Source organism: Cervus canadensis, chromosome 5 (assembly GCF_019320065.1).
Source record: "Cervus canadensis isolate Bull #8, Minnesota chromosome 5, ASM1932006v1, whole genome shotgun sequence".
In the NCBI taxonomy this organism is placed as follows: domain Eukaryota; kingdom Metazoa; phylum Chordata; class Mammalia; order Artiodactyla; family Cervidae; genus Cervus; species Cervus canadensis.
The window spans coordinates 93,227,857-93,239,791 of NC_057390.1; the positions used below are offsets into that span (position 1 = coordinate 93,227,857).

General features: G+C 57.6%; 1 protein-coding gene across 6 annotated transcripts; it reads left to right on the plus strand.

The window, feature by feature from the left end:
• The first annotated feature begins 1,517 nt into the window (after nucleotides 1-1,517).
• Nucleotides 1,518-11,935, plus strand: SLC2A8 (solute carrier family 2 member 8). Of its 6 annotated transcripts, XM_043469603.1 has the most exons (10): nucleotides 1,521-1,705; nucleotides 1,801-1,963; nucleotides 2,217-2,423; nucleotides 4,237-4,336; nucleotides 7,141-7,340; nucleotides 8,068-8,211; nucleotides 8,310-8,418; nucleotides 9,143-9,316; nucleotides 9,661-9,806; nucleotides 11,330-11,935. In XM_043469603.1, exons 1-10 carry the CDS (start codon nucleotides 1,650-1,652, stop codon nucleotides 11,465-11,467), a joined length of 1,437 nt encoding a protein of 478 aa, XP_043325538.1. In that variant the 5' UTR covers nucleotides 1,521-1,649; the 3' UTR covers nucleotides 11,468-11,935. The 6 variants fall into 6 exon arrangements, with proteins under 6 accessions (XP_043325544.1, XP_043325541.1, XP_043325538.1 ...); XM_043469609.1 differs by lacking the exon at nucleotides 9,661-9,806 and having other exon boundaries at nucleotides 1,518-1,705; nucleotides 11,330-11,415; XM_043469606.1 differs by lacking the exon at nucleotides 11,330-11,935 and having other exon boundaries at nucleotides 1,519-1,705; nucleotides 9,483-9,693.

The window sequence follows — 11,935 nt, forward strand, 5'->3', positions numbered from 1 at the left end:
GGACACAACTGAAGTGACTTAGTGCACGCACATGGCTTGGAGGGCTTGCTGGCCTTAGCTAGGCTCATTGGATCACCCTGTCTACAGAAGCCTCTCTGCATACCCCTCAGGCTGAACTACAAAGTAAACTGTCTAGCAGCAGCCATTTGCCCTTGGAATCTGAAGCATCCATCCCCTCTGCAAACATCCAGTACCCACTGTCTGAAGGAGAATACCATGTCCATTGGGGAAGGGAGAGAAGTAGGTGAATCACGAGCAATGATTATTGCTGTGATAAGAATTTATGACGAGCACAAAACGCTGAGGAAGAACCAAGGGGTGGCTGCCTAAGTCTTGAAAGATAATACAATCATGCTAACTGCACTAATTATCCTGCCTAATACTTGAGTTATCTGCAATGTGCTTGGTCTTTTCACTTTGCCCCTACAACAAACCCTCCTTCAAGACAGATACTATCATTTCCACTGAGAGATGAAGAGAAAGAGGCCCAAAGAGGGATTAGAAGCTAAGCCTGTTACTCTCTTAGTCCTGGTTCTTGCCAGAATTACACAGCACTCCACCGCAGCTGCCTGCACCCAGGGAATGTGGCACACAAATCACGACATTCTACAGCGCCCTGACTTCTTCATCCTCACCTCCACCAGTGACCAGGGTGCACACACGTAGAGAGACTGGCTATTAACATCCGCAGATGTTAACTGCGGATTTTGTTAACTCAAAATTGGGAGGTGTAGTATTAAGATGAAGATTCCAAAGTCTTCATCTTTGGAATTTAACAGAGACCGTGGAGGTCACCATTTAGGCCCAGATCAGTCACAGGTATGTGGCATGGAGGACCCCGCCCAACATGGGTCCTCAGTACCCAAAGGTGGTGGTCCTCCTCGGTCTTCGGCTCCGTACAGTCAGCAACCTGGGCTCCCCCGCCCTCACTCCAAGTCTTAACAAGCACAAGAGTTGGGCTGCGGCGCCCAGGGCCACGCCTCCCACAACACAGCTGACCCGATAACAGACAAGTCCCGAACCGGTGTTTGGAGACCTTCCGCCCTGCGGCTCACGGTGGGCAGAGCTGCCCACGTCCCCCAGCTGAGGTTAACGCTGAGAAGGTACTGCAGAGCCTACCCAAGGGGGTCAGCGGCGCTGCACAAAGTGAGGGAGGGCAGTCCCGGACGCGACCCACGAGCTCCGCCTTCGTTCCGCGTCCTAGCCGTACTGGCTGAAACTCGATTGAAATGCTGTTCCAGGAGCAAGTGCAATCCCCATCCCCCACTCTCAATGGCCGACGTGGGTCGCGGTATTTTAGATGAACCCGCCTTCGAGCTTGCATCACCTTCCTACTGGGTGGTTGTGTGAGTCCGGCCATATACAAGCTCCGCCCCTGCCTATACACTGGATGGCCGTCCTGGGGGCGGTTCCAGTAAGAGAGCCCTCCGGCTTTTTTATTCCATTGGTCCGCTTTGACTTGAAGGGCGTCTCCTAGAGCAGACGCTAACCCCGCCTTGCGTTCCCATTGGCTGCTCCCTTACCCGGCCTAAAGCAGCTCCTCACCGTCTGTTGGTTGCCCTGGCCTGAGAGGCCGGTGCTGGCCGCACTCGCGGGACCCGTGGCGGTTCAAGGCGTCAGAGCCGGCAGAGCAAGCGTTGATCGCGGACATGACGCCTGAGGACCAAGAGGAGACCCAGCCGCTCCTGGGGCCGCTCGGCGGCAGGTGAGCGGTAGGGGGAACCCAGGTCCGCTGGCGCGGCCTCACTCCCCCCGCTGCGCCCAGGCCTTGCCGCTAACCAACCGCCCCTGTCTCCGCAGCGCTCCCCGCGGCCGCCGCGTCTTCCTCGCCGCCTTCGCGGCTGCCCTGGGACCGCTCAGCTTCGGCTTCGCGCTCGGCTACAGCTCCCCGGCCATCCCGAGCCTGAGGCGCGCCGCGCCCCCGGCCCCGCACCTCGACGAAGACGCAGCCTCCTGGTTCGGGGTGAGGCCTCGGGCTCACCCTCCTGCCCTCCTGAGACCCTCCTCCGCCCACCCCTAGGACGGGTGCCGGGGCCCTCCCCCCGTTGCCTGGCTTCGGGCTGGCACGGAGACCCTCCGCCGAGTATGTCCGGGCTCCCCTGAGAGGGGTCGCCATCTCCCCTTCCCCCGCAGCGGCTGAGGGTGGAGTGAAGGGCGAGGTTGGGCCGCGGGCCCCCGGCGCCCCCTCCCTCAGCCAGCGGTCGCCCCTCCCCCAGGCCATCGTGACCCTGGGCGCCGCGGCCGGGGGCGTGCTGGGCGGCTGGCTCGTAGACCGCGCGGGGCGCAAGCTGAGCCTCCTCCTCTGCTCCATGCCCTTCGTGACCGGCTTCACCGTCATCACCGCGGCTCAGAACCTGTGGATGCTGCTCGGAGGCCGTCTGCTCACCGGCCTGGCCTGTGGCATTGCCTCGCTCGTGGCCCCGGTGAGTGTGTTTCCCCCCCAGTCTGGCGTCCTGGGACGCGGGAGAAAGGACAGAACTCCGGGCCTGATTCTCTCCCTGGCTGCGGCCTTTTGGGTGCCTGACACCATGCCCCTCCCCTACTCCATCTTCCTTACACTCCCATGGGGCCTTAGAAAGAGCTGTTGCTTTCCATCCCTGGTTACAGATGAAGTTTAACGGAACGCGAAGTGACAGTCGTTCAGTAGTGTCCGACTCTTTGCGACCCCATGGACTGTAGTCCATGGAATTCTCCAAACCAGAATGCTGGAGTGGCTATCCTTTGCCTTCTCCAAGGGGATCTTCCCAACCCAGGGATCGAATCCAGGTCTCCCTCATTGCAGGCAGATTCTTCACCAGCTGAGCCGCAAGTCCTTGGTTTAAACACAAAGTCAGTGGTGGTGCTACTTCTTGAACCCCGGGTGGTGGCACTTAACAGGGCCTCTCTTTGGCTCTACAAATGAGGTGCCATCTGTGGTGGTCAACAGAAGCCTCACATGATGGCTTAGGTCCCCCCTGGCCTTCAGACCACTGGCTCCAGTTCAGCAGGAAAATCCCACTGTGGTTTGTCCCCAGGGGCAGAGGCTGCTGGGACCTGGCCCGCCCCTTCACTGCTCAGGAAGCGGCCCTCCAGGTGTTCCCCCCACTCCTCTCTCACCACCTCCTGACCCAGCACTGCCCAGGCTGCCTTTGGAGCTGGACACGTCTGGATGAAACCGCAGCCCTGGGCAGAGCACCTCTGTGAGCCCATAGGCAGGAATGATGGCGTTAGCTTGGGCCATAGCTGTGTGGCTTTTCAAAAGTCTACGCTCATGGCCCTGGTCCTGGCATGGGCAGTCGAGGGACTTGGACCCTTGCAGGTGGGGTTTCTGGGTGTTCTGTGACCTGCTGCTGATCATGGGCTTCGATGATCCACCACCACCCACACCCTAACCAATCAAGACTAAAAGTAGTAGCTCAAAATCCCTCCCTTTGCACCTACCACTCATTTCAACTGCATCTGCTGGGTAACAGGCAGCAGCTAGGTTGGATATTATATCTGGATTTTGTTGGTGTTTTTTTTTTTTTACTGAGCAAAAACACACCTGACTTAGACATGGGCATGGAATAACCCAGAAGTGTGGGCAAGCGCCTTCTGGCTCCTGAGCCCAGAGGAAGCTGTGGCAATCACTGGTAGCAACTGAGGTGGAGAGTTCGTGCTTTTACTCCAAGGGCACCACTCAAAGTGTGGTCCTTGGGTCAGGAGCTCTGTGTCTCCTGGAGGTGGTTAGAAAGGCGGAAATCTTGAGCCCACCACATACCTGTTGTTGTTGTTTAGTTGCCAAGTCTCATATCTGACTCTTTGTGACCCCACAGACTGTACCCCGCCAGGCTCCTCTGTCTGTGGGTTTTCCCAGGCAGGAATACAGGAATGGGTTGCCATTTTCTTCTCCAGGGGATCTTCCCCATCCAGGGATGGAGCCTGTATGTCCTGCTTGGCAGGTAGATTCTCTACCACTGGGCCACCAGGGAAGCTCTGCACACCTTCTATGTTAGAATTTGCTTTTTGTCAAGAGTATACAATTAAATGAAAGTGTGAAAAGCTCTGTGCGCCCCCCCAGCACAGACACAGCATCCACACATATACCCTTTAAACATGTGCTGTAGATCACATAGATGGGAGCTCTGATCTGCAGTTCCGGGCTCCCTGGGCTTGCAAGTGCCCCAGTCGAGGCTGTCCTCAGCTCTGAATGGCTGAGACTTTTCAGTTTTAAGAACTCCTGGACCCGAAGTACACTGTCATCTTAATTACCAACAGGTCTATATCTCTGAAATTGCTTACCCTGAGGTGCGAGGGCTGCTCGGCTCCTGTGTGCAGCTGATGGTGGTCACAGGCATCCTCCTAGCCTACCTGGCAGGTATGGTTTTCATATTATCTCATCTGGTGACTGTTCATGGCTGCGTGGCTTTCTATCAGATGTAGAAACTGAAGTTCAGAGAGGTCAAGGGACTTGCCCAATGTCACACAGCCACTGCCCAAGATGCCACGTTTCCAGACCACTTATCTGAGAACACTGGGTCGTGTGGGTCTTGTGACAGTATTCTGAGGAGAGCTGGAGAAGGTGATGTCCTCATCTCCCCAGAGCAGAAGCCCATTCCAGGAGTGTAGGGATGCCTGATGAGTTAGAGCAGTATCTCCCTGTGCGGTGACAAACTAGGATTCTGGGGCTGGAGGGAAAGTCTTTAGTCTAAGATCTTAGAGGGCGCAAATATGTCTCCCTCAGAATCAGTACTGGATTTGCAGCCTGAAGGAGGCAGTTTCCACAGAACCCGAGGGTCAGAGCTGGAGCCAGCATGAGGAAGCTTCCAGAAGCACTAGGAAGCTTGCAGAGGCAGCCTGGAATGAACTCGGGTAGAGGAAAGACAGGCTTCATATCTGACAGCCCCGGATTAGGGGAATATGCCACTTACTAGCTATGTGACCTTGGCCTAGTCAACTGCCCCTGGAAGCCTCAGTTTCCCTGTCTTCAAGAGGAGATTAACCTTACCTAGTCCAAGGCTATTGAGGGATTTAATTAATTGACGCTGTAAAAAGTGCCTGGCAGCAGACCCTGATAAGAACTGTCAAGGAATGGCCTGAGAACCATGAGGGCATGGGGGTTTGGGGCCGGATGGGCAGTGGCAGGGCCCGGGGCACGTGCCCTGTGGTTTCTCAGAGTGGACAACATGCAGGTCTGTGGTCTTTCCTTTCTACCCACTTAGCATCCTGACTCTCATTCAGAGTCCTGGCCTCAGTCTAGCTACTTTATGGGGCCAGCAGTGTGCCAAAGCCCCTGTATAGACACTGATACTCAGGACAGTCATGTGGGTGTAGTCACACCAATAGGGTTTCCTCTAGGTCATCAGAAGCCACACTTTGACTGATCAGCTTCTGCGAGTTTTGATTGACGTTTGTCAGTGAAAAGTTCCCCCTTCCTCTCTGTCCCCCTTCCTCCCAGAGGAGCCAGCCTTGCCTGCTTCACAGTCAGTCTACCGGGAGGAGGCCTGTGCACACATGGTCCCCTGCCACACCTCCCTTTCACACACATGGTGCCGTATATCACGGCAATACAGAGTGAGCACCTTTGTTTAGTGGCTGCATAATTTGGAAAACTCAGCAATGGCCACAGGACTGGAAAAGGTCCGTTTTCATTCCAATCCCTAAGAAAGGCAATCCCAAAGAATGCTCAAACTACCGCGCAATTGCACTCATCTCACGCACTAGTAAAGTAATTCTCAAAATTCTCCAAGCCAGGCTTCAGCAATACGTGAACTGTGAACTTCCAGATGTTCAAGCTGGTTTTAGAAAAGGCAAAGGAACCAGAGATCAAATTGCCAACATCCGCTGGATCATCGAAAAAGCAAGAGAGTTCCAGAAAAACATCTATTTCTGCTTTATTGACTACGCCAAAGCCTTTGACTATGTGGATCACAATAAACTGTGGAAAATTCTGAAGGAGATGGGAATACCAGACCACCTGACCAGCCTCTTGAGAAACCTGTATGTAGGTCAGGAAGAAACAATTAGACCTGGACATGGAACAACAGACTGGTTCCCAATAGGAACAGGAGTATGTCAAGGCTGTATACTGTCACCCTACTTATTTAACTTATATGCAGAGTACATCATGAGAAATGCTGGGCTGAAGAAGAACAAGTTGGAATCAAGATTGCCGGGAGAAATATCAATAACCTCAGATATGCAGATGACACCACCCTTATGGCAGAAAGTGAAGAGGAACTAAAAAGTCTCTTGATGAAAGTGAAAGAGGAGAGTGAAAAAGTTGGCTTAAAGCTTAACATTCAGAAAACTAAGATCATGGCATCTGGTCCCATCACTTCATGGGAAATAGATGGGGAGACAGTGGAAACAGTGTCAGACTTTATTTTTCTGGGCTCCAAAATCACTGCAGATGGTTTATTTAGCCATGAAATTAAAAGACGCTTACTCCTTGGAAGGAAAGTTATGACCAACCTTGGCAGTATATTAAAAAGCAGAGACATTACTTTGCCAACAAAGGTCCGTCTGGTCAAGGCTATGGTTTTTCCAGTGGTCGTGTATGGATGTAAGAGTTGGACTGTGAAGAAAGCTGAGTGCTGAAGAATTGATGGTTTTGAGCTACGGTGTTGGAGAAGACTCTTGAGAGTCCCTTGGACTGCAAGGAGATCCAACCAGTCCATCCTAAAGGAGATAAGTCCTGGGTGTTCATTGGAAGGACTGATGCTGAAGCTGAAACTCCAGTACTTTGGCCACCTCATATGAAGAGTTGACTCACTGGAAAAGACCCTGATGCTGGGACGGATTGGGGGCAGGAGGAGAAGGGGATGACAGAGGATGAGATGGTTGGATGGCATCACTGACTCGATGGACATGGGTTTGGGTGGACTCCCGTGATGGACAGGGAGCCCTGGCATGCTGAAAGTCATGGGGTCGCAAAGAGTCGGACACGACTCAGCGACTGAACTGAACTGAACTGAAACCTTCACTGATGTACCCCCCCTCATCGTTTCCACACTTAACAATAAAAATGACAACATCAATGACAAACCCTAGGAGAGTCCTGCAAGGACACTGGGGTCCCCACCCTTTAAGCAGAGTCCCTGGTTGGCAAGGGAGCAGGTGCTCCTCGAGAAGATCCGTGCTGGCTAACCCCGCTCTGACGTCTCTCCCCCTCTCCCCCAGGCTGGGTGCTCGAGTGGCGCTGGCTGGCCGTGCTGGGGTGCGTGCCCCCCTCCTTCATGCTGCTGCTCATGTGTTTCATGCCTGAGACCCCTCGCTTCCTGCTGTCTCAGCACAAGCGCCAGGAAGCCATGGCTGCCATGCAGTTCCTATGGGGCTCTGCCCAGGGCTGGGAGGAGCCCCCCATTGGGGCTGAGCACCAGGTGAGGAGCTGGGAGCCAGTCCCGGGGAGGGGGACCGGGGAGTGTCTCCCCTGAAGTCAACACAGCATGGTGCCGTGGCTGCACACGTGTGTGCTCACACACGTACACACGATGGCCCATGGGAGTGCTGTCCTGTGGGCTGCTACTTGGCCGCACCAAAGTCTTGGTCATCCCTGGGGAAGCCTGAACCCTGATCTCCATGTCCCAAAAAGAGAAGGGCTGGGCCGTGTCAGAGGAGAATGCAGGTGGGGACTCAAGGACTCGGAATTTTGAAACAGGGAGCTATAGGGCCCAGGAGAACACTGAGTCTCTGTCCCTTACCTGCTGTGTGACCGTCCCATCTTTAACCTGAGTTTCTTCCCCTGTAAAGTGGGGTCATAGCATGTGCCTGGCGGTGGTGGTAAGGATCAGTGGGGCTAGGGAGGGTGCTCAGTCCAGACCCAGACCCAAGGCCAGTGGGACTCGGGAACCCTGGGTTCTCTGCTCAGAGAGCATCCCCGTGGATCCCCCAGAAAATCAGGAAGGGACGTGGGGATGGAGGATCCTATCACCTTACAAATGGGGAGGTTAAAGTGATGTGGGGCCCTGATGCAGAGGCTTCAGGAGGGCTGCAACAAGACCCAGAGGCTCCCTCACTCTACCAGGCCCCAGGACGGGGGCGCTCAGAGCCGGGGCACCGTCGGGAGAGGTAGAGAGAAGCCCTGATGCCCAGTATCCATCTGAGCAGGGCTTCCACATGGCCCAGCTGTGGCGTCCTGGTGTCTACAAGCCCTTCATCATCGGCATTTCCCTGATGGCCTTCCAGCAGCTGTCGGGCATCAATGCCGTCATGTTCTATGCGGAGACTATCTTTGAGGAGGCCAAGTTCAAGGTAAAGAGGCCTCTGCCCCGGCCTACCTCACCCGGAGGCCGTACGGGTGGGGCCCAGTCTCGGGGTGTCCACCTGACCCACCTGGCCCGTCTCCCCAGGACAGCAGCCTGGCCTCAGTCGTCGTGGGCCTCATCCAGGTGCTGTTCACTGCCACAGCGGCCCTGATCATGGACAGAGCCGGACGGAGGCTGCTGCTGACCTTGTCAGGTGAGGCTCCAGGGGGAAGGCTCTGCCCTCTGCAGGGGTCCAGGCCAGCCTCCCACCACAGGCTGGAGGGCCTTGGCTGAGGTCACCATGTTGCGGGAGAACAAGGGCTGAGTGTCCCCGAGGGCACGGGCAGACTTCAGGGGAGCACTCGCTCCAGGCCCGGCCTGCACTCACCGCGCCGCTGCGGCACGCCTTGACCTGGGCAGAGAACCTAGGAGAAGGCGCCCACAGGGCCCGGTTTACAGTGAGGAGACCGACGGCCTGGGGGTGAAGAGGTCCCGAAGCCTGTGGCCTCTCTGGGCAATTGACTACCTGAGCCAGCTTTCCCTCTGAAATGCAGGTGGTGGCGGGTCGTGGAGAGAATCAGCACGCAATGTGAGGAAGGCTCCTCATGGGCCTGGCCCCATCGGGCCCTCGGTGCTGCGGGGGAAGTGGGCCTGGCTGCTGGTGGTTGCTCCTGCTTCCTCAAAGCCAGGGGAGGGTCTGCTTCCAGAAGCTTCTTGGGGTCGGCTGAGGTGTGAGGTCCAAGCCGGGGCTGGCAGGGCCAGGCTGGGGCGAGGGTGCCCCGGCGGGAGTCCGTTCGCTGCCTCTCGCACTGGAGTCTAGGCCGCCTGCTGTGGGCCCCGTGCACTGACCCGCCAGCCCCCCACTGCCACGTGCCCGGGCTGCGGACCGCCTCCCCGCGCCCTCCCACTATCCTGCCACCGCCGCCCTCCCCCCGCAGGTGTGGTGATGGCGTTCAGCACCAGCGCCTTTGGTGCCTACTTCAAGCTGACCGAGGGCGGCCCCAGCAACTCCTCGCACGTGGACCTCCCGGCACACCTCTCCATGGGGCCCGCCGATACCAACACAGGGCTGGCCTGGCTGGCGGTGGGCAGCATGTGCCTCTTCATCGCTGGTGAGTGGGGGGCCGAGGGGAGGTTGAGGGGGCCGCCATGCCGCTGCCAGGTTCCCGTGGCTCTGGGAGTCCAGGCCTGCTCGGCCTCACCCCTGGGTTCACAGCTCTGACCGTGTGCCGGGCACCGGCTCAGCCCCTCTCTGCTCCTTTCACGTCTGCCCCACAGGCGCCCTCCGAGCAGGCCCCGTTCCCGCGCTGTTCTATAGAGCCAAGGCCTGATGCGTCAGAAGTGAGGGGAGCGACCTGAGACCCAAGGCTGGATTCAGGCACCGCTTCAGTCCAGGGGGTCTTCAGCAAGCCCAGGGCCCAGCCCTGCGCACCTGAGGCCTTTCTTGCCCTTGCAGGCTTCGCTGTGGGCTGGGGGCCCATCCCCTGGCTCCTCATGTCTGAGATCTTCCCTCTGCCCGTCAAGGGCGTGGCCACCGGCGTCTGTGTCCTCACCAACTGGTTCATGGCCTTTCTGGTGACCAAAGAGTTCAGCAGCCTCATGGTGAGTGCAGGCCCTGACAGCCTCCCCCTCCCATAGTCTGCAGAGAAGTACTTCTCAGAATTAACTCTTGTGACAGACTCAGGGTTGGTGGCCTTGTGTGCAGGCTGAAGCCCTGCCAGCCTGCGACCCCGTCTTAGCTGGGGGTCGGGGAAGCAGACGGGCTGGGGCAGCCAAGGAACCCAGGCTGTGACCACTGGGGACCCTCCAGGCTGTCGAGGTGGAAGGACAGCAGGACTGACCTCCTCCCCCACTGGACTTTGGGGACTTCGGGAAGCAAGGCTGCGTGAGAAACTCCAGCTTTGGAGTCAGCAGGCCTGGGCCCGTCCCCACCTTGGCCACTTCCCGCTGTGTGACCTTGGGTGCGCTGCTTCCCTGTCTCTGAACTGGCTTCCTTGGCTCAAAGCGGAGAAGGGGGGCAGTGCCTTCCTCTTTGAGCTGATAGAAGTGTCAGTTCGGTTCCACATTTTGCCACCAGCTGGTGGATGGGCTGAGGCAGACATAGTCCCGGTCTCAAGGCCTCCGATCCAATGCAGGCACCGCTCTGGTGCAGAGAGTCAAGCCATCTATTCAGTCATTCTCCCCCGACTCCCCCCAATGCTCCTGGTACCTGCCAGGTCCAGGCCTATTTAGGGTGCCAGAGCAGCAGTGAATGAGATGGACAGGGTCCCCTTTATCACAAGGGCTGGTACGACAGTGGCCAGTGGTGGGAGGATGAACCACCAGGAGGCTGGGCTGGGGCAAGGGGAGGCCGGTCATGATTGGTGTGGATGCTTGGGGCTGGCCTGGACCCCGCAGGGCTGCGCTGCTCCAGGGAGCTCATCAGGAAGACCAGAGCAAAGCCCTGGAGGGGAGGTGACTTCCAGGAGCTTGGAGGGGACCGACAGTCAAGGAGGGGATGGCAGCAAGGGACTAAGAGTGATCTGGCCATCACTGCGAGACCAAGAGAAAGGCTTCCAGGAGGGAGAGGTGGGGTGGCCCGGTGCCCGAGGAAGAGGAGCTGGAAGGCGGCAGCCTTTGCTCCTGGCACCTGGGATGACACGGGCTGGGTGGGGAGGATGCACGGCTGTGACCCAGGGCCGCTGCTCCCTCTCCCCTCCGCTCATGGGCCCTGAGTGTCCCCATGTGCACACACAGCCCCATCACCACCTACTGAGAGCTCACCCATTTCCTCCGGCACCAAGGAGAGAGACTCCTAAGGCGGCAGGGACCACAGAGGGCAGGACCAGACCGAGCGGAGAGGGAAGTCTCTGGGCCCTGGAGTCGGACCCTGGGGACGTGAGCCCAGCTGTCACTTGATGGTGGGCCTCTGACCTGGGGGCAGTCGCTTCGTCACACTGAGCTCAGTGTCCCCACCGCACACCCTCCACAGCTTGGACAGTGCTCAGCTCGGGCTTCTGGACGGCCCACCAGGCCCTGCTCCACATCGCTGAGCCTGGGTGTGGCGGGGTGGGGCCTCGGCTCCTGGGCCCAGGAGGGCTCCTGACCTGCTGCGTCTTAACACAGCCTCGCCCCTCTCTTTGCAGGAGGTTCTCAGACCCTATGGTGCCTTTTGGCTGGCCTCTGCCTTCTCCTTCTTCGGTGTCCTTTTCACTCTGGCCTGTGTCCCTGAGACCAAAGGCAAGACTTTGGAGCAAATCACAGCCCATTTTGAGGGGCGATGACAGCCTCTTCCTGTGAGCGGGTGCCCCTCCTCCTGCACCTGCTTTCAGCCTTGGAGGGCCTGGAGCCTGCCTGGAACTCCGATCTGAGCCTGAACCAGCAGCCTGGAACCCCTGCCTTTCCCCATAGAGTCAGGAGCCAGAACGGCAGCCCCTCAGAGCCTTGTCTTCTGGTGTCCCTCCTTCCTGCCCAGTGAAGCCCAGGGACAAGGTTCCCAGCTGCTGGGTCCAGTTTCTACGGCTGCCGTGTGATTCGGGAGAAGGAACATCTCGCAGACGCTTTGCTGTCCTGTGGTCAGTCCTCCGCAGGCCGACTCCATCAGGACAGGAAAGTGACAGCGGAGGAGGGGGCTCTTGGTTCCTGATTTTCTGGAGATGCTTTGGAGGCTGGGTGACGCCCTGTGGTTTCTCCTCTCACGTGACTGCATTATCAGGGAGGAACGTTGCCAAATAAATATTTGACTCAGAAAA

Bases quoted from the DNA above. Each gene is read 5' to 3' on its own strand.
- SLC2A8 (XM_043469603.1), top strand. From the start codon at position 1,650: ATGACGCCTGAGGACCAAGAGGAGACCCAGCCGCTCCTGGGGCCGCTC. The intron at 7,341-8,067 runs GTGAGGAGCTGG...CCATCTGAGCAG, and splicing joins CCATTGGGGCTGAGCACCAG to GGCTTCCACATGGCCCAGCT. The intron at 8,212-8,309 runs GTAAAGAGGCCT...CCGTCTCCCCAG, and splicing joins TTGAGGAGGCCAAGTTCAAG to GACAGCAGCCTGGCCTCAGT.